The sequence below is a fragment of the Polyergus mexicanus genome, unplaced genomic scaffold (genome assembly GCF_030449975.1).
Source record: "Polyergus mexicanus isolate NDT 795.1 unplaced genomic scaffold, iyPolMexi1.0 SCAF_7, whole genome shotgun sequence".
Classification (NCBI taxonomy): Eukaryota; Metazoa; Arthropoda; class Insecta; order Hymenoptera; family Formicidae; genus Polyergus; species Polyergus mexicanus.
This window is the reverse complement of record NW_027223327.1, coordinates 8,973,791-8,998,264: the sequence shown is the minus strand read 5'-3', so window position 1 is coordinate 8,998,264 and position 24,474 is coordinate 8,973,791. Positions and strand designations below refer to the sequence as shown.

The following is a 24,474-nucleotide window of genomic DNA, read 5'->3' as shown; positions in this document are numbered from 1 at the left end:
TCGTAATATAATATTGTTGATAATATCATATTTGTAAAATACAGTAATATTTTTGGATACTTTTATTGTATAATTAAAAGTTTCTCTTGATTATATATATATATATATCGAACAACGCGCTTGAGACTATAACGCACGTGTAATAATTTCAGTCGTTAAGTATTTATCACTGTATAATTATCCTGCTGTGCCAAAGTGTAGTAAGGAAGTGTGCTTTAAAGTATATTAGATGTTGGATATTTGATTATCTCATTTTTAATTTTTGGATACATTCATTGAATAGTGAATATCGCATCGGCACGTGCAAAGTTTTCATGACTTTAAAACGACATAAGAGATATTTATCACTGCACGATCATTAGCCTGCATTATGATAGTCCACCGAGCAACCAGTTCATATATTGCACGAATTAATAAAAAAAAAATCATCATTCAAATTCAAATCGTCAAACTCGACATCGCTCACGAAGCACGTCTGCGTGAAATCTGATCGCTTTAATCGAGCGACCTCGTGGTTTCTGCGGCATCTGAATCATGCCGTACAATAATGCGTTCCTTAGAACCTCGTATTATCCGGCATCTTGACGAAGTACGCTATCTTATCCTCCGCTACCCTATAATTGTGAATCCATCTCGAGCCTTTTCTCAGACTCCCGTCAATGCCATCCCTCCAGACACCAGCCGGCAGATAAACTTCCCTCTGTCTGCTGCCGGAATAAAGCACGGGCGCGACAATCAACTCCTCACCGACGGAGAATTCGTCGACCACTACATGACAGGCCGGATCGGCCGGATCCAGCATCCAGAGCGGCCTGATGATGGGCAGACCGGTGTCCAGGGTCTCGTTCGCGTATTTTTTCAACAACGGCGTCACCGTCTTTTGGCGCAAGGTGGTTAATCGCTTGGCGATTTCCAGAACCGACTCGTCCGAATACTTGCTGGGCAGATGAGTGAAGCGGATCACGGGTAAGAAAGTGGACAGTTGCAGCCATCGGATGTAGAGCTCCTTGTCCGGTAGGTCCACCTCAAAGTCGTTGTCGGGATTGTTATCCGACATCGGAAGCGCCACGTCGCCGCCCACCGCACCCGGCATGATGAAGGGATAGCCGATCATGCCGTAGCTGAGCACGGTGGGGATGACAGTCTTGATGGCCTTCCAGGACGACGGAAAGGGTGGCAGGGACACGAAGACGGGGGCTCGTGGCCTGGAAATGGCGCTGGATACGCCAATCACGGGAATGGTGCTCAGTATCGAGCGAGTGAAAATGGTCTTGTAATGATCGGGATTGGTCAGTGGTTCCTGGCATTTGTAATAGTGCGGCATATCCTGAGCGGTACCCAGATCGAGGTAAAACGAATCAACGTGATACTTCATGATCAAGCTTTCGAGCTTTGTTTGCAGCCAAGGTAAAGTCTTGTTATTCGTGATGTCGAGCACACCGGCGCTGTTACTTTGCTTGTATCTGAAATTAAATATTCTTACAGTTTCTTCAAATCAATTTTCTAGTCAAGTAATAATACGCAAAAGTACAATCGTATATTATAAAAAATATGATTGAAAAATAACCTCGTCAACGCCGGAATTCGAGGATCGCTTCCTCTCTCCGAGATGAGTAATCTGTTAGCGACAGCATCCTTGAAGTTCACGGATTCCGTGGAGATAAACGACTGGATACTGAAGACTATTCGAAATCCTCTGCGATGGATGATATTAATAGTCTCCTCCATAGAGGGAAATCGCTCCTCGTCCAGAACAAAATCTCCCGGACTCGGTTGCCATTCCTCGCTCAACAGAACGTGGCCTTGACGAAGAAATCCCAGCGCGATCACGTCCTCCGTGTAATTATAAATGGCCGCCTCGTTGATAGGCGAAATCTGCCAGACTGGTTCGGACAACAGCGAATGAACAGCATGCAGCTCATCGGGCTTCAAACCATCCCACAGAGACTTCTCCGCCATCAAAGAGTGTAGAGTCTTCATATTGTCGGTGGCGCAAATGGTATAGTTGAGCTGGGGTAGCGGTGTCAGATGATTGATGTAAGCGAAAGCGTCATGTTTGGCTTGGAGGCAAAAGTCATTGGTTCGATTGGCGTTGATGGAGACGTACAACGGCGTCTCGGCATCCACCAGAATCGTAGCGCCCTTCGAGTTAAGAAAATATCTTTTCAGCACATTGCCGAAGGAATGTTTTCTCACGTCGCCCGTGATAAAAGGACTGAGCTCCAGGCGACCTCGTTCCAGGGGATACGCCATATTTTGAATCTGACCGGCGCCGTACCAATGACCTCTCTTCGAGGACCAATCGAAGCAGTCTTTGGGATTGTAGTAGGGACTCAGGCTCTGCCAGGTTACGTGGTAGCAGTGCATGTCCTCGCGCTTGGTATGCGCGAGATAGAGCCGCGTCTGCTGCAGCCACTCGAGACAGACCGAGTCTTGCCGTTGATGATGCGGAAGGCAGGGATACACTCCCGTGTCCGGTGGAATACCCTCGCCGAGTCGAGCGGCGATGATCTCCCCGCCGGAACTACTGTAGATTGTCATCATTCTTTCATTTTTATTAAACCTAAAAGAAAGATCAATCTGTATAAACGATCATTATGATTCGCAGAGAAATCTTTGTAATTTAAAAAAAGACAAAGTGCAAAAATGTTATACATCGAAATATTGATAGATAATAATTAGAATAATGAAAAAAAGTCGGTATACAGATAATTTTGCTGCTGTAATTCTTCTTTCATTCTAAGATAATGCAACCTTTAAAAAGTTAAACGTATAAGCATTAGGTCTACAATTGAATACGCATTTTGAGACTGACGCGAGATCGGCGTAATAAATGAGCCTTAATGTATTCCATTAGGTGCTTCCTGGCAGAGGCAAACGACCGAAAATTATTCCACAGTAGGCAAGCCATACAAAACGCCGTGAACTAACAATATATTACAATGATTCGATAATCGATAACTTGCTCGAAAAAGAATATCCTTATATATAATACAATATTATAAGTAATTTTATTATTAAAAAATATTAAATTTTTCATTTATTTACAATATTCTTTGATGCCATATACTTACCTAAATTTGTCAAAGTATGCTCGTTGTAGGACATGCTGGTTATAATAAATGTGTGCAAATCCCACGAGGAAAACGACGCACAGGAAGAGAAAGCCGACAAATGCTCTAAGCCTACGAGAAATTAAATATTTTTGTAGAAATTATTATATATTATTAAAATAGCCGTAATCGTAAGTATAACATTTTTATCAAATTTTAATATTAATGTATTAAATTTTGTCATTCCGAAACACAAGCTTGACCTTTCGCTTTACCTGTAATCGGCGTTCTGACGTCTCGCATTGTTTCGCAGTGCTTGCGGTAATGACAATTGCAATTTCTCTTTCAAGAGACTGCTAATGCTGTTTACGCTAGTTATCGTGGAATTCGCACTTTGCCCACCCGAATGTTCCGTAGCGTCGTTTCCTATCTTTTCGTTCATCGGCGGTTGCATGACTCTACTTTTCCTTCGCGGTGGAGCTTGCAATGGCACCCTAGAAGAAATTTTTTTTATCGCTATCATATAATTAGATAAATAATCAAAAAGAAAAATAATTTCAATTTCAAATTGTCTATCAAAAAATGCATATAAACGTGTATATGTGTCGTATTGTACCTTTGCAATGATACGGCGCTACCGATATCATATCGGGGAATCATTTCTGTTATGTTTCAAACACGGCTGACATTTAAATATTAAATTTGAAAAAATTCGTTTTTCGATCCTTAAGTTATTATTTTTTTTTAGACAGGGATTTAAGCACTAACACACACAATCATATATTTAAAAAATGCGAACACTCGACGTGAATGATTGGAGAATAATTGATAATTTTAAACAATAGTGTACGTGGAAGAAAAAAAATCGAGAGATGATTGTAATTACAATCGCGTACGGTGACTGTTGGCCGAAACGAGCATTTGCAGGAACCAAGTCTTATAACGCGATAACCCTGATACGATATGAAAGAAGGTCGGGACCGACGACGATGGTGCTTATGATGACCGTGAACGCGGACAGATATAGGTACGTCGGTTTCATTCGCTCAGTCCGAGCGTAAATGCAAACGCAGTAAACAGTGTCTCGTGTATATATGCATATAATGGAGCGTTGCAATGCAAATTGTGCATTTAGAGTGTGCGTATTGTCAAGAGAAAATTATAATCCGCGAGGTGTCCATTTCTTGCGAGCTGCACGGAATATTTCACTAACATAAGTGACATCGATGGACATTTATGGATTCATTAAGACGGGTTAATACAGGTGTAAACGGAATCAATACGAAATGCCACGCTATTATTGCTATTATTGAATAAAATTCCGACGTACGAGCTTGCGAAAAATTACTTGGATTAGATTTGTCACACAATATCTAAGACAAGTTGACTGTGATTAAAATCAATTAATAGAGCCGATAACATAATTAAGCTTTATCACGGAAATTGAAAATTCTAATAATAAATAATCTGGCATTTTCCACGATTTATGAAACTTTTGCAAACCAGAATTTTAATTTTCTCTCTTCTTGAAACTTTAATCGATCGTTAAATCTCTACAACACTTACTTGGCCAACTCCTCGTCATTTGCTTCTTCCTCCGTGTCGGATCCTAGCGGGCTTCCATTCGGCGTCGAGCCGCTGTTGCTGAAAGTCACACTGCTGCTGGTCTCACTCTCCGCTCTTGCGAATTTCGAAACCCCGGTCCCCTGAAACATCAACAATCCAGGTGTGAACAAGCAAGCTCGACATCTGTGCAATGAAACAAACTAGTCGGATAACGCCGTAAATCATCGTCATCGATTACACAGCTAGATTTATTTTCGAGTGTCATCTATATCGATCGCTGACGTAACGATCGAGAGCATACGCATCTCGATTTGCGCGTTTCGTATTCACATTATTTTTTTATCCATACAGTATAGTATAATCTGCGAGGAAATATGCTGATAAGTTGCTAATCTTCTCTTTATTTTATATTTATATTTTGGTGAATATATATCTATAATTCTATTTCTAAATAAGATAGACATAGAAACATTTTAAACAAAAATATGCGAAATATCTCCGTAATAACGTACGTGATCGATGAGCAATTAAGTGCAATGACCGTATCCAGAAATGCATTTCTTATCAGAAAACGCTTATTGCCCATCGTATATCAAGGGACAAATTTAACAAGCTAATAATATACTTCAGACGATATTGCAGCCTCTCCGGAGCAAAATATTATTCGAATGTGTTAAACGTTTCTTGACCTTCGATCTAAAGTTATTAGCATTACGTTAATTTCGCTATGTAAATCCCTCAACATAAATGCACTGTTGCACATTCATATATTCGGGGTCTCAATTGTTATGATTAAATCTTAATAAGCGATGCTTACCATCACGTTAATTATCGGTATTCTCTTCATTACATTTTTTATCAGATAGATATATTCAATTTAATATTATTAAAAATCTTTTTTTGCTTCACTGTTTTTTTCACGTCTACATTTATTCATACTTTGTGTATATTTGAGGCAAAAAATATATAGTCTCGAGAAAAAAGGAAAAAGTTTGTTCGACGAGGACGGATATAAAATGAAATCGCACAATATACGTCACGCGATGGATGCAACGGCACCGTTCGTATCAAGCGGTCAGCAGGAACTACTCATTTCCCTAATGAAAACATGAAGTGGAATGTATGCACGGATAGTTCGCAAACATTACGTAACGCAGCATTGACGAGGAATCTTGCTCTTCCGAAACTGATATGTGCGTAAACGTAAACGCCATAATATGTAGATAACGATTAATGAGATGAAATGATATCGTGTTTGAATTCGTCTTTAATTTATAGAGAATGGCGTTCACATACATAAGAGAATAATATTTTACATTTTTATAGAAATTAATATCTTATATTCTTATATAATAATCCTTGTATTATAAAATATACGATCTCTCTTTTAAACTTTCCTAGAATTCTCGAAATATTTCTCAGTCAAAAACTTTGTTCCGTAAAGAGCTTTTAACGCATCTTCTGAATGACGTCCAGTCTACGTCCGTCAGTGTCAACCAGAGCTCTCTCTCTCTCTCTCCAAAGAGTACATCTGTGATCTTTACGCGCATTTTTTTTTTTCGAGACTTATAATAATAATTATCAATCACGCTATTGATCGAGAACTTTTGGAAAATAATCTGATAATGAATCGATTAATATCTTCTCGATATAAACAGATTTTAAGCCTAATAATGGGATCTTATTACGAATATAATCACGTTCAAAAATTAAAATATATAAGTTTCACTTACATTTTGTCTGTCTATTCGAAGGTCGTCCATCTCGTCGAGATTGCTGGGCATCGAGATGCTAGTCTTCCTTATATTCGTAGCGCGTAGCGCTGTCACTTCCGGCAATCCTTTCACTGTGTTTGTCTCGTCGGCCACTTCTTGATTATTTTCTCGTTTGACTTCGTTAACAAACGCATTCGCATCGTCGTTCGATTTGTCTAGAAGCCAACCGTGAAGAATGGATCGAATGAAAATTTACAAATATTTAAAAAATGCGTCTAGCATTATTTGATGACGATTAATTACATATTGGAACAACGTGCACGCAAATCAATAATGGTATAATTTCTAGAAAATTAATTTGCTTACTCCAACGTTATCGCTAAATAAATATTCGTGCTGTATTAGCGTCAGAAACAAGTGCACCTACCCAAGTACTGTCATCTTAACTTATCATAGTATAAACTTCCGTAGGAAGATATCGCGGCGGTGCAATTAAAGATCAAAAAGTTCATTGGAGTTAATAATTAAAAACTTGGCACTTTTACCATATGACGGAACATGAGAAAACAAATAAATATCAAGGATATAACCTTTTTATAATCTCTGCAAACGTATGATATAAATGAATCAGCAAATTAAATTCATTTCTTCAATACCTTCTTAAATAAAGAGGGAAAGAGACGCGCAAAAATAATCTTGAAAAGTGCGAAATAAAAATGTGTGATTGTCCACAACACTTGGCAGATGATAAAATCGTTGGGAAAATTGACCCTGAAACCGTAACTCTTTTCTCGAAATGTTTCACATCTTATCGTCCCGGAAAGGATATCCTCGAATATAAAATTCCCTCCGATTCGAATTGCACGTCGATCGATTCCGTGCAATCTAATAGCAGTGATACAACATGCGACTTCGCGAAAAAATCGTTGTCGAGCCTGGAATCCTCTAGCGAATCCAGCAGATCGGTACGATATGGACAAAAAAATATCTTTCATAAATTAAACATAATAATTGTAAAGATTAATTTTGTCCCGCGAACAAATAATTATCTTGATAATCGTGCAGTATATATTTATTCCAACGGAATGCGATTATTCTGGCGGAGAAGAGAGTTTCAAATCGCCAGCGGTTTGCTTCCATAGCGACAAAATTGAAAAAACTGTTAAGAAGGGATCGGAAGTCGAATACACCCTGGCCATAATAAAGCCGGAAGCGGTTGTCTACAGAACGGAGATCGAACATCGAATATACACGGAAGGTTTCGAGATTTGTCAGACACGTTGGCTTCAGCTTACACCCGAACAGGTTTCAGAATTCTATAACAATCACTTCGGCGAACTGAGTTTTCCTCATCTGGTGGCGTACATGTCTTCGGGACCTATCTTAGTGTTTGTGTTGGCGAAGCAGAACGCCGTGGAAGAATGGAAGAAGATCATGGGACCGGCGACGGTAATGTATAGAATATATAGAAAAAATCGAATACGATGTTTTAATTTTAGCAACAAATTTCTCATCATCAACTTTGTTCAAATTTTGTTCAAGATTCGTGCAAATATTGTTTCAGATAACTGAAGCACGTCTATATTTTCCCGACAGCATCAGGGCGAGATACGGTCGCAGAGGGGATGGTTTTAAGAACGCTGTACATGGTAGCAACAACCGCGAACAAGCCGAGAAAGAGATCCACTTTTTCTTTCCCAAATGTAAGAATTATTCTTCCACTTTATTGTCTTTTAATGTCTTTAATTTTTCAAATACTTTTAATAGCATCATTTTCCTTTTCTTTTAGTCATAATCGAGCCGTTATTAAGAGATGAGATGGTTGAAGACTATTTATGGGAGAATATTAATCCGATTCTCGTCGAAGGTCTAACTTTGGTAAAGTAATCTCTCCAGATAAATATTAAATTTGATAAATTATTTAAATAATTAATTCTAAAAAAATGTCGTTTTACAGTGCTGCAAACATAGACCGGCCGATCCTGTATTGTGGTTGGCGCACTGGCTAATCCTGAATAACCCTAATAAACCTAAACTACCGGAAAATCTCGCTTTAATTCCGACATAACATTATTTAAAATTCATCTCGTGTATTATCCATTTAATTCTACACTTTAATACGATAAGAAAATTGCCGCCTTACCTACGGAATTTATTTCCTTTGAAGCTTCTTGTCGACGACATGATGGCATCCTTTTTAATCTCCTCTCTTTCACGGTTTGTGGATTGTACCTCCAAATATAAAATAGAAAATCGCAAAATGCTGTTGAATATAAAACTCGTACTTTATTGAGCCATCTTTCATTTATATAAAAATTTGAAAAGAATGCTAGAGAAAAATTTTCAATTACATTCTCCTTAACATTTCGAACATTAGATATTTATTTATTTATTCAGCATGATGTACGGGAAAGTTTATTGCATCAAAAGTAAAAGAAAAGAAAGACTAGTATTAGAATGCAAAAACACAAAAAGAGAATACAAATTAAAAAAAAAAAAATAATTTAAATTAAACAACTTGAATTAAATATAAAAATAAAAATTCACTTTGCAATAAGACGTGATATTTGACGTGAAATTATAATTTCTTTATTTCGAAAAAGATGCTATTCTAGCGTATTTTATTTCCACTATAATTACCTGGATACCACCAAGCGCTGAACGATATCGACAGTGGTTGGCTTCTTCTCAATTAGTTTAGAATCGTCACGATAGCCGTTCGCATTTCTCTTGTCGATTTTCGCATCGTTCGTTCTCCGCGAATCTTCCTGCTTCTCCGCGATCGTCCGTTGCTCGGGTTTCGAATAATTATCGTTCGCGTTCCGAGTTTTCGTCAACACTCGCGACCCATCATCGATACCTTGCCCATTCGCGACACATCGCACTCCATTCCGCCACGGCTCCGCTGCTCTATCGATCTCAAAACGCACTCGTACCGCCGCTGTACCGTTCAGATCGTCGAAACCGTTGCGACTAATTTCCTGCGAATCGTTGATTAATCCATTGTCGACCTTGTTCGCCTTGTCGTCGTCGGTTTTTTGCTTGCTATCTCGTAATATTTCTCTGGACGGAATCGAAGATGGAGAGTCGTCAGTCGCGTTGATGGATGATCTTTGAAACGTAACGAGAGACATTGGAATTATTGAATAATCTATGTGTGAAATTACGAAGATGATGGTTTTATGTTAGTTAATTATTTAATTTTTAATATACTACATTTATACATCACGTGTTTCTGACGACCTTAGAAAGAGAGAGCGCATTAAATATTATAAACAATTTAAAATACAATAAAAATTACTGCGTTCACCAAATAAATTAATTATCGGGTATATCGAAGCGCTTCACGATCAAGTTTCGAACTACGAAATCTCATTAACCAAATATAGCTTCGAGTTTATCCAGATGCCAATTCATTAGCACGTTAATGAGTCGGAAAGATGAAAGATACCTTCGCGGCGAATATCGAGAATTCAGCCAGATCGGATCGATCAACGCCGATTCTTCGGACTTGGCGGGATTGACGTGACTCGAGCCGCTGCCAGGCTTGTACCAGGGCGATGGTGTCCTGATGACAGATTTGCTTAAGGTCGACCAATCTAGGTTCACATCCTCATCTTGTTCAGAGGGTAGAATGGACAGGGAGACGCCCCGTCGTTCGGCCAATCCGACCGGATTGACACTGGCCACCTTCACATCCCAAGGATCGACGATGGACAGTAGCACTTTCTGCGTCGTAGAACAGAGATAGGATGATGATCAGAGAGGACTGATGAGTAGCGCGGGAGTAGAGCGGAACGCGCGAGTGAATGACGATCGTTGAAACCGTATGTGGGAGTGGACTCGTTAAGTCTCGTTAAAGTTATCCGCGGTGAACGCGTTCTCTCTATTTTTCTGTCCCTCTCTCTCTCTCTCTTCGTTTGTCTAATTCTGATCGAGATGAGACAGTCTCTGAATTATAAAATGTGTTCGTCAAGAAGCACTAATGTAAGAAACTAGAAAATTTTTCTGAGCAGTTTTTGTAATAAAGGATCCAATTTTCTAATGAGATTATAATAGAGAATCGGTCTTTCACGACCGAACATGAATCATTTACAGGGAACATAATTTTACTTTTACCTTAACGCTTTTAGTCATCGGCTTTTAGTCATCGTTTACATCGAATAGACGAGATGGATCACGTGAAATGGTTTGACAATTCCATTCGTCTCCATTGCATAATGCGGCATAATCCATAACTTAGCAATTGTTTATGCGATGCTTATGTCACGAAGAGTGAACAAGAACTCGTTACAGAATATGAAATATGATCCATCATGCGTTACGGAACAGAATAGTTTTTGCATCGGTTTTTTGAATTTTCGCGATTCGTTTTGCGTTCATATTATTGAAAACTATTGTTTTCCTCCGAATAAATATTTAAATCAGGGATTTTAAAATCAATCCAATTTCAATTGCAAACGTAAAATAATAGCGCGTTTCTTGATGCATTTTCCTTGACGATTGAAATTTTTTAATGGGAAGCGTTCGGAGAATTGTAAGATCTTGTAACGATTCGAAGATAATAACGTGATATTAAATTTTCACAGACAATAAACATATAATCAAGTACGTTGGACTATGTATTAAATAGTTTTTATTTCTCACTTTGCGTAATAAGAAATCAATACATCTCTACTTTGGCATTTTCTGTGCTAAAGGAAAAGATATTTTCGAATAAAACGAATAAGATTTCATTTAAACCAGGAATATTAAGAATAAAAGACGATGAAAGTAATTTTTATAACTACAATTTTTCTTTATAATAAAATAATATCTTTGATCAAAAATAGATACAAAGCAGAGATAGATAATTAATTTGTTTATACATATTTAAAAAGTTGCAATTAGAGAGAGAGAGAGAGAGAGAGAGAGAGAGAGAGAGAGAGAGAGAGAGAGAGAGAGAGAGAGAGAGAGAGAGAGAGAGATTGATATTATATTGCCTTATATAACTAAGAACGTTTTAAACTATAATAATTAGATGGTTTCTATCTAAAGTTAAAAAAAGACTGTAACATAAATATTTTTCGACATTGATTGTCGATCTTTCTTTAATCGTTATCTTGACACACGTTATCGATAAGACGGATGCGTTTTCTAAATCAGAAAAGATTTTAATCTCTTTTATAAGTATCCCGCCTTCACTAAAATAACACAACATACAAATATTAGAAATTATAATACTTGTTTTTATGTATATTATATAGTTCTGCATAATGAACAAATTTTTACGGATACTGATAATCATTTTTTAAGAATGTGATCTATCACAAAAAAAATCGTGAAAGTTATAACAGTAATTATCATTTCTGACAATTCATTGAGATATGCCAGATATTATGAAAAATTATCACTAATTATAAAAATATAATTATATAGAGATATTATTTAAATAAGATAAAATTTTTTTAAATTCTCATGTTTTACGTAATCTGTCATTAGAATTTTGTTGTTCCGAGTATTAATTTAATTGGACGAATCTTCACAGACAATTGGATTTGAACGGCTACCTTTTCACCACCCATCCTTTTCCTCTTCCTCTTAATACGATCCATTTCTTCTTCAGAATTTGAAGAATTCAAGCCCCGTGGCGATTAAATTAAATACGCGATACACTGATAATAATTTCCACGGATTGTTCCATCTTCTGGGACAGGTGGTTTTGAACTGATCTGCCGTTCCGTATATCGGCAACCACTTAGCGATATCTTCTTAGACCTTCTTGCATGTGTATCAGTATCACGTCATATATAGGAGGCCGCGAGCGTGTATACACTCGTTTGCAAAGATCTACATTATGTATTGTAAAAGTCTGCCTACCTTGTACACACACACACACACAAGCGCGGTAACCTGCGGCAATCTGTGATATACGGCCGCAAGTACACACGATCCATCTTACTTTATTTGTGTTTATATAGTTTACGATGGAAGGAAGAAGAGAGGGATTTTATACTTTTATTCGCGCGCGTGAGATAATAATACAATATCGTTACTTACGAATGAAATGCGTCACCCGTTTATCCTTTGTGAATTTCAATTCTCTTGCGAGGCATTCGCGAACCGACAACAAAAAACTCTTTGTCGCCTCCGATCAATTTTTTTTTTTTTTTATCCATTTTCGCATTCGAGAATATACAGGAAATTAATGAGACACGGTTGGTCTTTTCTATTTAACGATCTTTTTTTTTCTATTCTGTGATAAAAATTTTCAAGATTTTTACTTAAATTTCCCGATTTTACGTGCTGAACAGAGTATATAGAATAATGAGAAAGCAACGGCTTCTTATTCTGCACAAAATATCTCGGTATTATCTGTTTGTACGAGGGTATTATGTCACTGAATTCATTTTAGATTATTACAGTACGTTATGGAATAGATATTAGATTACCGCGTTACGTAATAACAATTGTATTGTTACAGATATATCGGCCGCAAATTCTCTTATATTTGTTGCTAAAATTACGGATTATCTATCGAGCGATTTTATCAACAAAGTGATGCATAATATTAATAATAGACAGGATGTAATCGATTAAAAAGGTTAATAACAAGAATTTCATTTTCTCTGTTTTTTTTTTTTTTTTTATTTTCCGTTTCTCAATAAGATGGCTCATAAAGAAATCGAATAATATCTCTCGCTAATTCGAAATACTATTGTAGTTTTACAGCAAAATTACGCGAACTGATGTTATACGATAAATTGGAGCATTTGTTATTACGTACTACGATTATACAGAATATTTTAATTATAACGCCTAAAGTGTGTGTATTAACCGTAATGATATGGTCTTGTAATAACAATAAATTATACTATCTAATTTCTTTTTCGTCATTCTACGTTCAATAAACTAGTTAGCTCGTTAATTAACAAAGCAATTAATTAAACAAATTATACACTACAAATAAGCTGCCTCAATTTAAATTTACTGATTTCCCTGTAAGAAACGCATTTCGACAAAATGCAACAGACGCGAAATAAAAAGAAATTTCCATTAAATTTGAAATTAGCATCTTTTTAAAACAAAAGAAAATCTTTGACATATACACGCGCTAAAATCGTACCATAAGAAAAAATGGTGGAATTAAGATAAATACTGCAAGGGATAAAGATTACAGTTTTACAAAACTGCGAAATCATTATCATTAATCCAACTATTATCAGATCTTTCGCGTCAGAGTTGAATCTACTTGGACGTATCCTCTGCGATTTTATTCTGCACGATTTTTCAAAAAATATTTACTACCAATCAACTATATATATATACGCGATCATCATTTCTCTCCTCATAATTATTATTGCCATTCTCCAGACGGATGGCTATTCTCGACGCCACAGACTTCTTTTTTTCACACCGTCAATTCGGAAATTAATTATCACACTTCACCGATCAATGTAAGAATGCACCGCGAAAGGTCTCATGTGTATCTCGAATCTTTCACTGGTAATATAATAACCACAATAAGACCCTCGGGTTTCTCAGACTTCAATAATATATCACGACCAAAATCATAGATCAGACAAATTCCGATATAGATCTTAAGAGATCATCCAAAGGTTCATTCGGTTCATTTATTACCAATAATATTTCACACGCACGTTGCTAATTACAACTCGCACATCATCTTGCATAGTTGTTTAACAGGCAGACTCTCCCTCTCTCTCTCTCTCTCTCTCTTTCTCGACGAATTAATGGAAACCATTATTGTAATTATCTCGCTCGCTCGATTGAGTGAATACGCGATTGATGGATCTTGTATTCACTGGGATATTCGCGTATTCGATTATAATTATGTTGTATATTATGTTCTATATTTCTATCATATCATTAACAGAGTATCATCACTATACTGCCCTCGCGCGCGAGGGCATATATTTATATATATAATTTTTTCATTATACACACGTCTCTCGTCGTTCGAATCTTTTTACACGCATTTCCCATTCGTTCCATACTCGCCGTGAATAAAGTTTAAAAACATTAACGATAATAATATATCTACATATCTTTCTATATTTATATATCATTTGCTGAGACTGCTTGCACTCAAGTAAGCGAACAAGTGGATTTTTAAGCATTGCAAGAAGAGATAGTATGTATGTAGGAACGAAATTTTGTGCATTGAGACAATCAAATGTCACAGTGTGAATATAATGTATATATATATATATATATATGTGTGTGTGTGTGTATGTGTATATTATATGCAACAATACTCGCTCCAAATGTTCGCTTTCTACGGTGAATCCGCGTCGAATGGATTATGGCAAGTGTGATCTTGCAAAATCATCATCGCACGCAGAACAGTGTAAATTTCGCTAAATATTATCTTCATACGATTCTTGCTATTATTATCAATGTGTCTCTCTTAATATTATTAGTAAGTATTATTTTTCCTTCGAATAGTAATGGAGGAAACAGTCGTGCCATACGACGCTGTTATACATTGCTGTCCCGAGTCTTTATATAATTTTCCTCCTCCTCTCGATCCCGCATATATGTATATATATGTCCAGATGACGTGCATCACTAACGTCGCATTTTCTATCGTACAGTATCTTTGTAAATTTGATGACGGGAGGAAAGTGGGGAGTAGCCCGATAAAGTTTCATCGAGAACACCGATCGAGAGAGAAAAACAGCCCCGGGTTCTTATTACAATCCTCCGCACATGATTTGCACGCACGCAGTTTTACGTAATAATCGAGTCGCGGGATAAGAGACTCAGTTATTAATATCTCGTCGATATAATGCGTTCATTAATTTTATTGAAACAATCTAGTTTCTTCTCAAAAAAGTATATTTTTAACATTGATATTTACAATTTCTCTTCTCTATCTTTCATTAACGCTAATACCCTATATATATTAATGAATTAATAAAACGTGTAGAGGACCGATTGATTGATCTTTTTATACATAGATTGCGTGTGCATTAAGAAAATCCTTGTTACACAGGATAATTTAAAGGAAAGATAAGAGAGAGAGAATCTCTTAATTTCATGCGTATAACGCTATTGTCGATGAGCCTATAATGTGATATGTATCTATTTCTTCTTTCAAAAACTTTGAAAATTCATCCTCTCAATTCTCAAATCGCAAAAAAATATCAACGAAAAAGCTTATCGCAGCGATGAATCGGATTATATTGAGATACACGATTGACTTTCTAAAACCACCTTTACAAATATACTCGATTTAAACTATCCTGCGTAACGAATTGACAAAAACTCGTATTTACGAAATTATGAAATATTGCACATTAGAAAATGCATATTTCGAACACACACACACACACGCAGATCCAAAACGGAAGGAAAGTTTCAGGTTTCTATTAGGCGAGCAAGAAGGAACGTTTATGTATATTTCGATCGATTCTCTCATCGATAATCGAGAATTGCGCGCTATATGTGTAACAACTTATAGGCCAAAAGGATAGGTGGTCTTATTTTTTTTTTCTAGGCGGACAACCGTATCTCCCCGTGATATAATAGTCTACGTAGCTGTACACTAACGTATTTTTTATTCTGTTGCGTGTCCTCGCGTACGCAATTTCATTCTTCGTAAAAGAAAAGAAGAAACGGCATGTATCTCATCGCGACGAAACAAAAGAGCTCGAACTGTATTTATAAAAATCAAATTTATAATTATCCCACGTCGTCGAGAGAAAGCTACACCAGATCGCGGACGAGCATGGCGTAAATTTATTCTCATCGCATCTCATTCTATATATATATATTCTTAAACAGAATATGATTCCTATCTGCGAATATATCTCGGTATATCGAATGCTCGTAATTTCATTCCGATATCAGTTTCACCTGGGTATTTACATTTACATGCGTGAGTTTTTCCGGTGATAACGTAAGCGAGCAAACGCTCTCTCTTGGTGCAGCATCCGGTAGTGTTCCGAACATAACAGTGAAGCTAACAGATGGAAAAATCTGATATGATAAAAGTACACGCACTTACGCCGACTCGGTCTACAAGATCTAAATTTCCTAAGTGAAAAATTTCGGAGATAGGCGAATGCTGGGAGAAACACCCTCAATCAATTACGCACCGGTTGCCTCTTAGCGTCGAGCATTACGTCATTCCCCTGGATCATCCCATTTCGCCTCCTCAGCTATTCGATCGAAGCAATCCGAGAGGAACGTATACTGTAAAACATAAAAGTATGGATAATACGTGAAATATTTCGCGGATATCGTTGAGAAAGAAACGCTCGTAACTCACGTAAGGTGTGAAGACCTTGAGCCAGCGCGGAGGACGATTGTCCTGACGCGTATACTGAAAGCAGAACGCCATCCCATCCTCGTCCACTTCCCATCGGGCGATGGTGCTCCATTGAAATTCCACCACTTGCGACTCCAGAGTACCATCCTCCTTTGCGGCGTGCAGCTTGAAAGCGGCCGTTCCTACCGCCGGTATCACGTGGCCTTCCTTCCTTGAGTCACACGCGCAATGTGGGAAGACAATGTCCCCATAGCCGCTGAGTTCTCTTGCCAATTTTAAATACTATGACATACAAACTCATGTGAAAAATTAAAAATTAACATATAAACTCGTATGAAAAATTAAAAATTGAATTTATTTGCGTTTCTAAAGCTTATCTTGTGAGAAGATTCTTATTTTAAACTGCCAATTACTCAGAAATTATTGGCGTCTGAACAATTTCACGAAGGATAGTCGAGACATCTTGTATAAAAAATTTCTTCCGCCACTGAACAGACCTCGTGCTTTCTGGACGCATCCTGTAGAGCCTTCAACTGATACAATCGTTCCCCCGCGATGATGTGACCCCTGTTCACCTCGTCGATCGTCTGCCAGAATATCCAAGTCAACGCATGCTCGCTCAGAGGCCTATTTATATTAAAAAGCCACCTTCTTATCGCTAGACACGTCGCGCTGGCGGTCGAGTAGTTCTGAATGTATAAAGTATGCGGATGTTCGTGAGGTTGCAGCTTCCGCTCTGGAGCATAATAAAATCACAATGAAACTTTTTCGATTTCTTTCAATCAGAGATCGCGATTAAGTGCAATCGTCTCGAGCAATTATCCTTAACCTACCAAAATTATATTCGACAATCTCGAACAGATAAAAGTACTTGGCCGTCTCGGCGTCTAAGCCGACCCGGGAGCAAACCGCATCGTAGACATCCTTCACCGATGCCGCTTTCGGGACCGTCACGGTGACGACTTCGCGATCCGGCAATAGAACCTTGAGATCGACCGCCGGTCCCTGATCCCCGTCCTCCTCTAATCGATCTGTCAGAAACTCCTGCATCGCGTCGCTCTCGGCTATCACTCGCACCGCGCATACCTTCTCCAAATACTGTTCAAGACCGCGCCTCCTCGCATCAAGCTGTTGCTCGCTCAATCTACAAAATGCGAACAAACAAATCCTTGATGATTCATGATCCTATGAGAAGAATGTTTCGTCAATTGAATAATTTCACGGAGAGGCTCGAATCATGATCGGCATCTAAATGCGTTCGCACGTGTGCCCGCGTCTTATACTACTGTATAATCCGAGAATATTTACTGGAACGGCCATTTTCCTGGTAGCTTCGGGAAATTGAAGCCGATGAACTCCTTCTTCAGCGCCATGTGCAACGCCGCGAATTCCCGATATCGACGCGAGCACAAATGCCTGCCGGCCATATGGACATTGAAGACTACGTAACGCTCGTGTCTTCTCTCACGAACGTGATAATCGGGTACACTGATGGGTAAAGATCGCTTCTCGCTGTAATCCACCGACGCATAGCTGAAGAAGAGATATGAAGATGCATCTAATATTTCATAAATATTCATATTTTTTTATTATTAGTATATATTTTATATTCTTAAAAATATATTATATATATATATATATATTTTTTTTTTTAATATATCCACTTATATTAATAAACTAATATTTATTAAATTTTATTTAATATATATTAATATTTAATAATAAAATGTATGCATGTTACATCTTAAACATAATTTAGATAAATATATTATTAGAATCAAGATTATTATAACACTTTAAGGATCTTATCGGTGAGATAATCACTCGATTACGATTCATCGAAAGAGATACATGCGATAATTTAATATGAACTCTTCAATTGTAGTTATAAACTAAATGCAAGATCCGGTATGCAAAATCCGAATATCGTATCACACACACCTCAAATCCTCGCAGGGCTCAAGTCTCTCCGCTTCCTGCGGCGTAACGGAAATAACGGTCAAGGTGAGAACATCGCCGCCCGATTTGATAAGATCCACTACCTGCTTGTGAGTGGCGCCTTCGACGTTGACATTATTCCTGCAAGCAGAACACAATTTTTGCGTTGTCATAATTATCGCCCCCCCCCCCCCTCCTCGTATCATCGATCTATAATTCGAACCGACTTTAATTGCGGCACGCCGATCGGATTCCATCCTCTGCGATTTTCAATCCACTCGCATTGCAACGCGGACATGTAACACGTCAACATGTTGCGGGGAGATCTTATCAGCGCGCGTATCAATATGTAGTCTAAACAGGCAGGCGCGACGATTCGCGCCAACTGTTACGTTTCCACGGACGATCGATCGAAAACGGGACGAGATACGAAAATGAAGAGATTCACAGGGCGGAAAAGTCGGGCGATGTTCGTCGCTCTCGGCACATCCGGGTACCCGAATCTGGTTCGCGACAACGGAGAGGCCTTCGACGGGTCCGGTCGCGGTCCACGATCGTTTATTACTCAGCCAATCGAGAGGGAATAGGATACCGTACAATCGTACAGTCTCTTGCTTTTCCTTTTCTTTTACGGCACGTTTCGAATTCCGACAGTGAAAGGACACGGCCCGGTGATTAGCCCGATGATTGGCCCGAAGCATGGAGGCACGACTCTCTCGACAGAGATCGGCGAATGTCGCCTACCACGCGGATTTTCACGTCTGCGTGCGAGAAAAGGCGCGTCGCGCACTTTATACCACCACGGTTTCCCTATCGCGTGGACAAAGAAAAAAATCATAATACCATAAATCATATCTGTCTTCTAGACGATAGAGGGATCGCCAATTGAGAGGCGATTCCTTGTCGTGTATCATATATGTGTAATTTAAAATCAAATCCAGTTAAGTACGTGTAATTTTATATACATATAGCGTACTTCTATTCTTTTCGACTATTTTTGTTAAATACTGTCAGAGAAGGAGATGAGGTCAGAGCTCAATTAGATTGTTGCGCAAAAATGAGGATGAATGGTCGAATTAATGTTTAATTCGGCGTTGAAGTCAATTACGTCGAAGCGGTGGCGGAGAAACGCATTTAAATCTCTCGTTAAATGTAAACTTTCCTCTCCGTGCCATCTATATCAATGGCGTTATCTGCGTTGATATAATACAGCTTACAGAATTATTTCGTCATCTAATAAAATTAGATCGGCAGATGAGGGGTGAAACGGATCGGTCAATAAACGGCACCGCCTGTACGCTGTAATCTGTTAGGAGAAGATAATGCACTTTGCACGAGCGAGATTCGCGAGCCTGTAATATTATAAATGACTGAAATAATTTAAACGAGAGACGAAAAAAGAGAGAGAAAAAGAAAGAGAGAGAGAGAGAGAGAATACGCAGTGCGTATCGCTTCCTTTCTTCGAAATTCTCATTCATAACGTATCGTCGAATCTACTAATTAGATTTAATTGGAGGAACAAAGCGTATAGAACTTATAATGAATCGTACCTACGTTAATGGGACCCTTAATGATCGATGCAATTCTGAGAGAATGACTGTTCGTTTTATCGGACGCAATAGCGGCTTCTTTTATGTAATATTCACACTTATCGTTGCTCGTTAAACCTTCGCCTCCACGTATCTTAGCTTCAAACATTAATACTTTATCTAGTTTAATTTATATTTTCCGAATAAGATAATGTTCCTTTTTTTTTACTGCCGCAAATAATTTCTTTGACAAATATCGAAATAGAAAAACATGTTTCACCACAAATAAGCTGCGTAATCACGTATCTTAGCTCCGACACTTACACTTTATCTACTTTAATTTATAATTTCCGAATAAGATAATGTTTCTTTTTTTTTACTGCCGCAAATAATTTTTTTGACAAATATCGAAATAGAAAAACATGTTTCACCACAAATAAGCTGCGTAATACGTATGTACATATAATAACTTTCCAACTATAGAAAGAATTGTAGAAACCATACAAAGAATAAGCCTTTTAAAAACATTAATACAAGTGTAACATAAGAAAGAAAGTCATACAGAATATGCATAAGTAACGAAAATGCATTTAACTCGCGACTGTCATTTTCTTACGATATAATTAACGAAACGCAGAGATAAAAGGATTATATTGACAAATATCTCGAAATAAAGAAGCGATAGTGTCGACATTTCAGTGGATGCTTCAAGAATGGTTAAATCGAAACAGACATATATCAAGTAGCGATCTGAGCTGTAAAGTTAGCCGAGTGAAAGGCGAAGTAAAGATCATGATCAAAATTTCTCCCAGTGAGAAGAGAAAAAAATATATTAAAGTGCAAAATATTTACAAATTATAAAATGACGAATATAATAAAATATTTTTCGTTTATTCCGAATGTACCAATTCGCCTCGAGTATCATCTACCACAGAATAAAAATCTGCAATCCTGTCGAACGAGAAACTCGAGAGAACGAAACTGAAATCGACCGACGTCACGACAGAACGTCAGCCTAGAACGGTCCTTGAACCGCGCGAGAAGGTTTATGGGAACCTTGGACCTGCGACTCGCACACATACAGTTGCAAACAGACACCTCATCCCCACAATCTCCGGACACCATCACAAATAAATGCGGAGACTTTTGTCTATCACAAATAGGAGAAATGTTTGCTTACATCGATTGCATAAACTTTCGTCAGATTTTGTGATATATCGTTACTTTTTTTTCTAGTCGTTAAATCTCTTCGACTTATCTAATCATAAATCAATCTCTCATCGTTATCGAAATAGATTAGTCATGCTTTCGGCATATAGATTACTTATCTAAACATCGATATCAAAATTCAATTTGTGTCATTTCTACAATAAACGTCGCGTAAAAAATATATTAAGATTCATATTTACTTTAATACATGTTACTTTGAATTCTACTTTGATCTTTATGGCGTGTAATATCATGAGACTCGAATTTGCCGGATATAAACCATCGTATAATATATATGTATATCGTTAAATACTGTCTTTGTAGTAAATTCGATCGAGGACAAAGCGACAATGTTTTAAGCAAATTAGCTTTTAATTAAACAGTTTGGAGAACACAATTACTGCGTACAAGGTACGGTGCCGGGTGGCTAATGATCAGCTATGCAAATCCAAGAGCACTAACGATCACGTCGACGAAAATTGCAAATGCTCGAGCGCGGCTTGTCAGTCAGATAGTTGGTTAGCTAACACAATAGTTAATCCGCGACAATAAAGACATATCACAGACAATCGAGGTGTTTACTATAAATGAATATCGACGATCTTTTCAAACATTAAAATGAGAAATAATTTTAAAACGTAAATTCATTATATCTGTCGGATAGAATTAAAATAATCGTTTAAAAATGATAATAAATGAGATTTGAAAATATATTTTGCACACTTTCTCGATTGATCAAGATTTTGCATAATTTTGACAGACGAGCATGTTTTTAACGCATCATGTAAACTTTATCGTTTTTACATTAGAATTTTTGCGGAGTGAATATACTTTCTCTCTCTCCCTTTTTTCATATACATACATATTTTATGTCGAAATTTGTTCTATCAAACTCTACGTCTTAATAACAGTTAGCGCGATTATTTCTTTATTATTCCATTTATATTACTATATCTAAAATTTATATATACAATGTATTTTTAAATCTTCATTTCGCTCCCGCAACTTTAGACGAGTATGCAACATAGTAAAAATTTCAATCAGCTGACATTTGTCAGTTAGCGCTACGCGCGACAAAACAATCGATATTAGGTATTTAATCAATATAGTATGGGATTCTTGTTTCAAGGAAGACATAAAAGACATAAATTAGTCAAAGATGGATATCAATGCCCGTCCTACAGGATCCTGAGCTGTTAGAACGCATCGAAGGATTATGCCTGTACAATGATTGGATCCTGAAGAACCAGAATCGTCGAGAACAGAGTCAACAGTTGCAAGTAATCCTCTGTATGAATATGCATATAACTAGCGCGATTTCCATAGAAGCTATTTCCATTAAAATAAATAGACTTTGTATGTACGCATAGTTTTTAACGGCGCATTATTCCAATTCTTAAGCAGAAAAACAAAGTTCAGATCCATTCGTTATCGTCGTATTTTGCAAGTCAACGACGTTTAGACATGCTTGACAGAGGCAACACGCGGGTCGCGGATGTGCGTAGATATTTGCCGATTTAAGAGAAAAAATATGTGACGTTAAAGTCGAAATTGTTGCTCGTAAACAAAACTTTCCCTCAAATGGAATTTTCGTATTTAAGAATATAGAGATTATATTCATATTTAAAATTGCTTTAAATATTTTTCGTCGACAAATAAAACGCCGATTAATGTTACATTTAAAAAATCATATTAAGCATTTTTCCTCGAAAGTCTCGATAAGACAAAATAAATATATGTACGTCAGCACGTTAGCTCCTTTAAGAATGTCTAAATGTTGATGACTTGCACGGAAACAAGAAACGTTATAACACGTTGATTAGTAGCAATAACAATCGAATCTCTCTCCAATGATTTATAATCACTTGCTATTCATAGAACGTAGAATTTAAATCTCGTTTTGGATCATTCTGGTCTGTCAGTGTGCGTCTTCTATTCAAGTCCTCAAGATCCTTTTTACGTATCGTTCTTACTCTGTGAAACCAATCAAGGCCGAATCTCGCGTCTTGGCGTATTCGCCATCTAATTACAGAAATGCCTCGGTAATTTTTGGCGCACAGCCCAAAGACTCGAAGATCGTTGCTTTAGAATTAACACATTCACCTATCAAGGTTTAAAGAGTCCTGACAAAGGAGTGTTCCCGAAGACGGTACCCGAGGAGGCTGACGTGAACGAGGTAGGATAAAACGAGGACGCTATTCTTCCTCTACTCACACTTCCAGGATACGATCGCCCTTGCGGACGCCGGCCTTTTCGGCGGCGCCTCGCGGCAAAACCGCGCTGACGTGCTGCAGCGGCGCGTACAGCTCGCCATTGATGCTCCGCAGCTGTCCACCCTCGCTGACCTGGCCGCGTACGTTGAACCCGAAGCCCGTCTCCGTCTTGTAGATGGTCACGCATCGCGGTCCCTGACCGACAGGATCCTGGCGGTCCTGGCCCGGCAGATGCTGCGGCACCCGCGCGGCGTTGTTGTTCACCATTGTCACGGTTGTCGCGTTCCTCGCACTGCCGTCCTGATTCGTGGCTGCCAAGCGGTGCACCTCCGACTCGCAATCCGCCATCTTGCACTCTGGCCGCCCATTCACGGCGAATGCTACGCGTTGCTCTAGGGATGAATCCTCGAAGCGGCTAAACGCGTATCGAGGCGTACGTATCTCGATATCGAACATTGTTGGAGCGAGGCACTAACGATATATCGATACGTCCAACTATCGATACCAGGATTTTGATACGTGCCGTTAGATGAAAAATAAGGGAAGCAAATTTCATTGACAGAACGATGTACCCCTTAATAGTATGTTCAAATCAAAATCTAACTTTTTGTGGAATAATTTAGTTTGTGTGAATCTGTCTCACGTCAGTGACGGATCCTCTTGAATCTGTCAAGATTTTTCAGAATTCTGAGAGAGATTATTTCGATTCTGTAGAGAAGATAAAAAAGATCATAATTTTTTTATTAAAAAATCTCTCAATTTTCTTCAATAAATAAAAACATTTCTCACATTCATCGACGATATCGTACGAGGCTGAAAGGCGTGGATATAGGTGTCGTCTCGTATGTAAAATCGCTATAAAACGTTATCTTGCCGCCTTTCATCTTTTGCGATCATTGATTTTTGCCGCCTCTGTCGGTAGCGCAGCTGAGAAGCCGACAGATGGTCGGCCTGCTGTGAAAATATCTGCTGGCA

At 38.0% G+C, this 24,474-nt stretch overlaps 3 protein-coding genes across 6 annotated transcripts; 1 reads left to right on the top strand and 2 right to left on the bottom strand.

Moving 5' to 3' along the window:
* Positions 1–239: 239 nt before the first annotated feature.
* On the bottom strand, positions 240–16,514 carry LOC138935029 (myogenesis-regulating glycosidase). Of its 3 annotated transcripts, none has more exons than XM_070299273.1 (10): positions 16,438–16,514; positions 9,786–10,063; positions 8,975–9,445; positions 8,478–8,566; positions 6,353–6,549; positions 4,620–4,759; positions 3,329–3,547; positions 3,075–3,185; positions 1,568–2,563; positions 240–1,463 (listed from the first exon to the last, which is right to left on the bottom strand). In XM_070299273.1, the coding sequence occupies exons 1-10, from the start codon at positions 16,480–16,482 to the stop codon at positions 557–559; spliced, it is 3,453 nt and encodes a 1,150-aa protein (XP_070155374.1). In that variant the 5' UTR covers positions 16,483–16,514; the 3' UTR covers positions 240–556. The 3 variants fall into 3 exon arrangements, with proteins under 3 accessions (XP_070155374.1, XP_070155375.1, XP_070155376.1); XM_070299274.1 differs by lacking the exon at positions 16,438–16,514 and adding an exon at positions 11,884–12,283; XM_070299275.1 differs by lacking the exons at positions 6,353–6,549; positions 8,478–8,566; positions 8,975–9,445; positions 9,786–10,063; positions 16,438–16,514 and adding an exon at positions 5,437–5,713.
* LOC138935032 (nucleoside diphosphate kinase homolog 5) lies at positions 4,620–8,654 on the top strand. The gene is made up of 6 exons (XM_070299278.1): positions 4,620–6,670; positions 6,806–7,299; positions 7,400–7,783; positions 7,899–8,037; positions 8,124–8,212; positions 8,292–8,654. Exons 2-6 carry the CDS (start codon positions 7,051–7,053, stop codon positions 8,400–8,402), a joined length of 972 nt encoding a protein of 323 aa, XP_070155379.1. The 5' UTR covers positions 4,620–6,670; positions 6,806–7,050; the 3' UTR covers positions 8,403–8,654.
* Snx27 (sorting nexin 27) lies at positions 14,530–23,894 on the bottom strand. Of its 2 annotated transcripts, XM_070299276.1 has the most exons (8): positions 23,501–23,894; positions 18,552–18,689; positions 17,919–18,143; positions 17,444–17,754; positions 17,108–17,346; positions 16,611–16,892; positions 16,438–16,534; positions 14,530–16,301 (listed from the first exon to the last, which is right to left on the bottom strand). In XM_070299276.1, exons 1-7 carry the CDS (start codon positions 23,845–23,847, stop codon positions 16,466–16,468), a joined length of 1,611 nt encoding a protein of 536 aa, XP_070155377.1. In that variant the 5' UTR covers positions 23,848–23,894; the 3' UTR covers positions 14,530–16,301; positions 16,438–16,465. The 2 variants fall into 2 exon arrangements, with proteins under 2 accessions (XP_070155377.1, XP_070155378.1); XM_070299277.1 differs by lacking the exon at positions 23,501–23,894 and adding an exon at positions 18,776–19,497 and having other exon boundaries at positions 14,530–16,534.
* Positions 23,895–24,474: the final 580 nt, after the last annotated feature.